The sequence below is a fragment of the Mobula hypostoma genome, chromosome 20 (genome assembly GCF_963921235.1).
Source record: "Mobula hypostoma chromosome 20, sMobHyp1.1, whole genome shotgun sequence".
Lineage (NCBI taxonomy): Eukaryota > Metazoa > Chordata > Chondrichthyes > Myliobatiformes > Myliobatidae > Mobula > Mobula hypostoma.
In genome coordinates, this window is record NC_086116.1 from 52,004,538 (window position 1) to 52,011,967 (window position 7,430).

General features: G+C 44.9%; 1 protein-coding gene across 1 annotated transcript; it reads left to right on the forward strand.

Annotated features, from left to right (window-relative positions):
• Positions 1 to 528: 528 nt before the first annotated feature.
• LOC134359224 (snaclec anticoagulant protein subunit A-like) lies at positions 529 to 7,196 on the forward strand. Its single transcript, XM_063072181.1, is given in 5 exon segments — positions 529 to 583; positions 2,149 to 2,303; positions 2,690 to 2,830; positions 5,978 to 6,122; positions 7,120 to 7,196. Coding segments are annotated over 5 exon segments (573 nt in total).
• The last annotated feature ends 234 nt before the right edge of the window (positions 7,197 to 7,430 follow it).

A 7,430-nucleotide genomic window follows, 5' to 3' on the forward strand; every position in this document is an offset into this window, starting at 1 on the left:
CTGAGATCTTCCTGCCCGGTACAGCACAGGTTTGGTCTGGGTGGATCACCTGTCCCAGAGCAGACTTGACCCTGTTGGCGATAGCCTTGGACAGGATCTTGTAGTCCACATTCAGGAGAGAGATGGGTCTCCAATTTCTAATGTCCTCCCTTTCCCCCCCACACGATGTCCTGACTGACAAAGAGCTCACAAAGTGTTGCCCTGGTTTCCACTCCCTTCCAGGGTCTGCTGTAATAATCCTTTTAATTAACGCGTTGCATTTCATCTGATTTTACTGTATGTATCCGTTGCACCACAGAGCAAATATTTTGCATAGATATTCGTACGGATAAAGAAGTCAAATTTCCATGTTGCCAATGTCACTGTAGTCTGGGATCTATACACGTATATGTATATATATCAGACACACATCTTTGGTCAGCTCAGTGGGAGAGAGAGGAGGGAAGGCAGCAGAATCCCTTTGGAACCTTCGCTCTGATTTTGAACCTTTTGTGCTTCGAGCCGGAGGAACGGAACTCCACTGTGGAGATGCTGCTCCTGCTGTTTCTGTTGCTGAGCAAATTGGCCAACAGTGACGGTGAAGGTAGGCTTGGTTGTTGCTTCTACTATTTTCAGATATAAACTGCTGATCAGAATGAGTGTACGGCTGTGGGATAGATGATAGAATCTGGGAATTTGTGGATGGCAGCAGCAGGGAATGTCTTTTGTCTGACACTCTGTCTCAGAGTTATTGAATTGGAGTGTGAGATAGAGGCCTCTTTTCTAAGACAAGGAGCCAAAGCTGCTCACAATACCTGAAGAACAATCTGAATAATGCCTTATAAAGCCCCAAATTTATGTCCTTGGTTTTTATTCTAGTCCTCTCAGAATAAATGTTAACATTTGATTTCCTTCCTTAATATAGACTCAAGCTGTAAGTTATTGTTCAGGGGAATACTGCATGAGCACTCCCAAGCCCATTTGCACCTCCAATTTTTGAATAGAAAATAGTTCACACCTTTATTCCTTCTCCCAAATGCATGACCATACACAGTGACTACACTGTATTCCATCTGTGGCTTCTTTACTCATTCTTGTAATCTGTCTCAGTCTTTCCGCAGACACCCTGCTTGCCAACACTCCCTGCTCCTTCTGCTATCTTTGTATCATCTGCAAACTTGGCCACGAAGCCTCCAGTCTCTCTACAGTCCATCCTCTCTCTGACCACTCTCACTCCCCTACACCCTCCCACACTGGGGGCAATTTACTGCAGCCAGCGAGCCAGTCAACCAGGGATTACAGGGTGAGAGAAGGTAAACAGGGAGTGTGGAGAGAGATGCAGCCTGTGTCTCCCAGCTCCGAGCACCTCTCCACAGTATGACACCCTCACACATAGACCCACGCACAACTGTCACCAGCTCTAATGCTGTCTTTACCCTGCATGTCTCAGATCTCCACACGCCTTCCATGGACACACACCCTCAGTGAGTTGCTCCCTCAATAATACCAAGCCAGTGCCTTGAGCTGTGTTCCCTCCTGCACAGCCCACAATCTGACTGATCTCCCTCTTTGCCCTCTCTCTGCATCACCTTTTAGCTCCAGAAGTTTGATTTTATTTTTGATTTCCTGCATCTGCAGTATTTTGCTTTATAATCCAACGTGTCAGTCTCAGTTGGATCCCAAGGATTTCAATATCCTGAATGTACAGTCATGTGGACTTTGGACAGCGTTTCTGAAGATCCAGTTGGAATGCAGTAAACAGCACAGCACATGAACACTGCCTGTTCATTCGTTAATCAGATACAACCTTCTCTTCACATCCCTGTGTGACTGACTTTGATTAACTACACCGCTCTAAATGACGAGTTGTGCTGTCACTCAGATCATTTCCCAACACCTTGTCCACTCCCTGTGTCAGGCCGATCAGCCTGCAGTTCCTCCATCTGTCCCTTTCCCCTTTTACAAGAGGTGGACTGGGGGAGATCACTTTAGGTCTGTTTTAAACTCTAGAGGGGTCACAGATACAACCGGTGCTTCTTCCTCCCCTCGAACCCTAAGCTTCTGTGTGTCCATCAAGGTCTGGTGTGAAACAGCAAAATCTGTGACTGTTTGTAACTGGTACTATGGGGATTGTAGTTGATTTAAATTCTAATTCTCTTTGACTGAAAGGGACAAACAATTCCTTGGTTCTGAAGAGGACTCAGCAGGACCTTCAAAACTATAGACTATCCAGAGGACCCTGTGATGAAAACTGGTTTTATTTTCCTCCCTTAAACTCCTGTTACCGGTTTTTCAGTGACAAAAAGACATGGATGGCAGCTGAGGTAAGTCCCTGGAATAAGTGATTTATCTGGGAGTCCTGGTGAATATTGGTCTCTGCTGGTTCATTCCCATGAACTCACAGCACAGCCTCTAGTTGAATTGTCTGTGAAGGGTCCCTGTGTTTCAGGGTGAGTTTCACTGCAGCTGTGGGCTCTGGTTTCTATCAGCTGGATCAGTGAGTGAAATATTTGGATTTTAGGGGAACTCCACTTCCAGGAGTTAACATAGTGTGGGTTTGACAACAATGAGTTTGAAGAACAAGAACTTTGTTTCATGTAACAAAGTTGTTGAATTTCCAACATCAGGTCGGATAATTTACAGAGGGATGTCTAGGAAAATGAAGAGTGGTGATTCACAGGAACAGAAAAATTATTTCTTTTGTTTAAAGGAGTTCTGTAATCAGCTCCCACATTCTGGACATCTGGCGTCCGTGATGTCAAGTATCCATGACAACTTCATTTCTGACGTGGTCGGTGCTGTAGATGAAAGCAAGCCATGGGCATGGATTGGCCTGAGTGACAGATCACAGGTAAAGTTTATGATGACGTGTTACGTTCCCACCACAGAAAGAATTACGCTTGACATCCTGCAGAGTAACAGGGATGCGACAGTATAATGGTCAAGTTACTGGTTGTATCCTAATGATCCAGGGACACAAGTTTGAATCCCATCCCAGCAGCCGGGGAATTTGGATCCAAGTAAATAAAATACAATAAATCCAGAGTAAAACATTACTAGCAGAAATGGTGACAATGGAACCACCAGACTGTTGTCAAAAACTCATCCGGTTCACCGTTGTTCTTCAGGGTGAGGAATCTGCCATCCTTCCCCAGTCTGGCCTCACTGCGACTCCAGAGATCCATCAATACCTGCCCTCTGAAATGGTCAGAGGTTGATCAGGGAAGGAGAACAAATGCGGCTCTGACCAGTGTCACCACGTACTGTGTACAAATAAAATTGCACATTTTTATGTCCCTGTTTTTCTCCACCTGAGCCTCCTCTCTCCCTCCTTCATCTGACATGATCAGTGTGACTTTTCTTTCTCCATCATGAGCGTCGCTCTTGTTCCTTAAACAATCCCCGTGAGTCACATCTTAAACACTCTGGAGATAAGGGTTCATCGCCAGGCATCTACTAGATTGATCAGTGACTCTCTTGTGTTTACAGCCCCTGTTTTTCTCCACAAGTAGAAACATTCTACATTCTACCGGTTCCACATGGTAGGCTTATTCAGAAAGTTAGAAGGCATGGAATCCAGGGAAGTTTGGCCAGGTGGATTCAGAATTGGCTTGCCTGCAGAAGGCAGAGGGTGGTGGTGGAGGGAGTACATTCAGATTGGAGGATTGTGACAAGTGGTGTCCCACAAGGATCTGTTCTGGGACCTCTACTTTTCGCGATTTTTATTAACGACCTGGATGTGGGGGTAGAAGGGTGGGGTTGGCAAGTTTGCAGATGACACAAAGGTTGGTGGTGTTGTAGATAGTGTAGAGGATTGTCAAAGATTGCAGAGAGACATTGATAGGATGCAGAAGTGGGCTGAGAAGTGGCAGATGGAGTTCAACCCGGAGAAGTGTGAGGTGGTACACTTTGGAAGGACAAACTCCAAGGCAGAATACAAAGTAAATGGCAGAATACTTGGAAGTGTGGAGGAGCAGAGGGATCTGGGGGTACATGTCCACAGATCCCTGAAAGTTGCCTCACAGGTGGATAGGGTAGTTAAGAAAGCTTATGGGGTGTTAGCTTTCATAAGTCGAGGGATAGAGTTTAAGAGTCGCGATGTAATGATGCAGCTCTATAAAACTCTGGTTAGGCCACACTTGGAGTACTGTGTCCAGTTCTGGTCACCTCACTATAGGAAGGATGTGGAAGCATTGGAAAGGGTACAGAGGAGATTTACCAGGATGCTGCCTGGCTTAGAAAGTATGCATTATGATCAGAGATTAAGGGAGCTAGGGCTTTACTCTTTGGAGAGAAGGAGGATGAGAGGAGACATGATAGAGGTGTACAAGATAATAAGAGGAATAGATAGAGTGGATAGCCAGTGCCTCTTCCCCAGGGCACCACTGCTCAATACAAGAGGACATGGCTTTAAGTTAAGGGGTGGGAAGTTCAAGGGGGATATTAGAAGAAGGTTTTTTACTCAGAGAGTGGTTGGTGCGTGGAATGCACTGCCCGAGTCAGTGGTGGAGGCAGATACACTAGTGAAGTTTAAGAGACTGCTAGACAGGCATATGGAGGAATTTAAGGTGGGGGCTTGTATGGGAGGCAGGGTTTGAGGGTCGGCACAACATTGTGGGCCGAAGGGCCTGTGCTGTGCTGTACTATTCTATTCTATTCTATTCCTCTATGCTGATGCTAGTAAATCTCCATAATTTAGACACAATCAGCTGGTTCTAACATCCTAATATTAATTGTAGTTGTGCTTCTACAGTTACTGGATTTAATGGTTCTGAGATTCACTGTTCTGTATGTTGGTAACTCATTTTAGAGTTAGGATGTGTTCCCAGGCAGAATGCTGATGGAATCTGTGCCATATACTCTGCATATGGAAATACATTATATGGACAGACAGTGCTGCTGTATTCTGATATCTGTAGTGTTTGTGGAATTAGGGTGTCCCCGGGACAGAATTTCACACTGGTGTGTATTCTGATATCTGTAGTGTTTGTGGAATGAGGGTGTCCCCTGCACGTGGAGTACAGAAACAGGACACTTGGCCCACGGGACCTGTGGTAATGTTGCTGCTCCTCAGGAGCCTCCCCCCCCCCCCATCCAAACCCATCAACACTTCCATCTGTTCCTTTCTCTACCTACCCTCTCTTAAGTGCCTCTGTGCTCTCTGCTTTAATTACTTGTGGTCCAGAGCTCCACCTACCCACCAAACCCAAGTCAAGAAGGTTTCCATCCATTCTGCCTTTAATATATTGGTTACTATTTTATACTTATCACCACTAAACCTGGTTTCACACACACACTCTTGTTTTTTGTGATCAGTTCACTCCTCGAAATCCTCTCAGTCCTTTATGTAACAGTGAAATGGAATAGCCACAATACAGCAGGTCTGGTCAGACCAGAACTATAGAGGAATTGATTTAGAGAACAATACTACAAGGTTTCAAGCTCTTCAGCTCAACTAGCCCATGTAAACCATGGTGCCACACAGCTGGTCCCAATTCTCTGCATGCTCCATCCTCGCCTGTACCTGTCCAAGTTTTTCTTAAGACACTATGGTAATTTCCTCATCTACTTCCTCTGGCAGCCAGTTCTACATACCACAACCCATTGTGCAATTATGTTGTCTCTCAGCTCCCTTTTAATGTCCCATCTCCAATTCCCATTTGGTTTTATATCTTGTGTCCATTCATATGCCGTCCTTTTAAGCTCTTCTGTCATTTGTTCCTCTGGTGTTTATGAGATCAGTCTGTGTATTTGTGCTCAATGACTCATTGTCTGAGTTGTCATTATTCCTTCTCCCTGACTTTTACTCTCAGATCCGGTTTCTTTTGTTCCAAGGATTCTGTTACTTCCACCAGATTTCCCCCACCCTGACAGTCCGTCATTTAAAATCTCATTCACTACCCCGTTTGTCCTGGCTGCTCGTATTCTGGTCTCACTCTGACTCGGGTCCAGCTCCTCCCTGTACCAGTAAGTGACAGGTTACTCAGAGTGCCCGCAGAAATAATCACTGATTTATATCCCACGGGAAGGCACTTTCACATGGAGTGATGGAACTTTGTACAGCTACCGAAACTGGGGTCAGAATGAACCTAATGATGGTGGAAATGTTGAAGACTGTGGGCTCGTTCATTATTTAAGTAAGTGTAACAGTGGGAGAAATGTTATATTCTTTGAAGTCTATTTCAGGCATTGGATGATGGGGGTCCGTAATAATGCAAGCTGTTTTCCTGCAACAGCACTCCTCGTAGATGGGCTCAGTGGTGCAGAGAGCTTTATGTGTGATGGACTGGGCACATCCACTACCCTTTGTTGGCTTTTCTGTTCAAGGGCACTGGTGTTTCCATTCCAGGCTGTTATGCAACCAGTCAGTATGCATCTATAGAAGTTTGTCAAATTTATAAATGGGATGCTGAATGTTCACAAACTTTGAAGAAAGCAGAGATGCCACCATGCCTTCTTTGTCATGGCATTTACTTGCTGACCTGCAGGACACATCTTTGAAAAGATAACACCAAGGAATATAAAGCTTTCCACCTCTGATCCCCTGATGAGGACTGGCTCAGGAGCCTCCAGTTTCCTCCTCATAACATAAAGGAAAAATAAAACTTTTCTGAGTGCAGCTGAAACCAGATAGACTATGTTCATCTTCTACATTTCAGAGATTCCTCATTCTGCTCCCAGTTGGAGGTTCATGAAATGGTGAAGGCTTGGTGTATCTCTGATGGGACACAGTTGTCCAGCTCACACAGGAAGTTCCAGCCACTTCAGTCTCGAACAATCCAAATCCTCAGTGAATTTAGTAAGATGTCAGGTTTCAGCAACACACACTCTGACTGCTCATGGAACACAACAGGAAGTGACTCCCTTTATTTACAAGGCAAACTCATGGATCAAGGTCAGGAAATATCCATGGCTCACAGACACTGACTCAAGACGAAACATTTAGATTAAAGAGAAAGGTGAAAATGCTGGGAATGCTCAGAAGGTGGGGCAGCATCCATTAATGACCTTCCTGTTTCTCTCTCCCCACATGCTGTCGACCTACTGAGTATTTCCAGAATTATTTTCGGATTTTCAGCATCTGCACATTATGCTTGTAGATTAACAGGTTAATGTTGGATTCTTTTTCTCTGCTGGAAGGTGAGAAACGTTGGAATGATTTGTTCTGTGAAGACAATGAAAGTTTTGTTTGTGCCTACAAACTTCACTGTATTTAGAAGACTCCAGAAGCATCTACTCATCATTTCCAGTGGTTGGTTCAGTGCCTTGATTACTTTGTTGATGGTCTCACTGTCTGTGGTGACTGTACTCTCTCAGTTTCTCAGCCAATAATAAAGAGAATTGCATCCTGAACTGTGTGTTTGTTGTTGTGTGAGTTCAGTTTCCAGCAGCTTTCCTGTCCCACTGTTGCTCCCTCCCCACCTCTGCACTCAGAGCTGATCTGAGGAGAA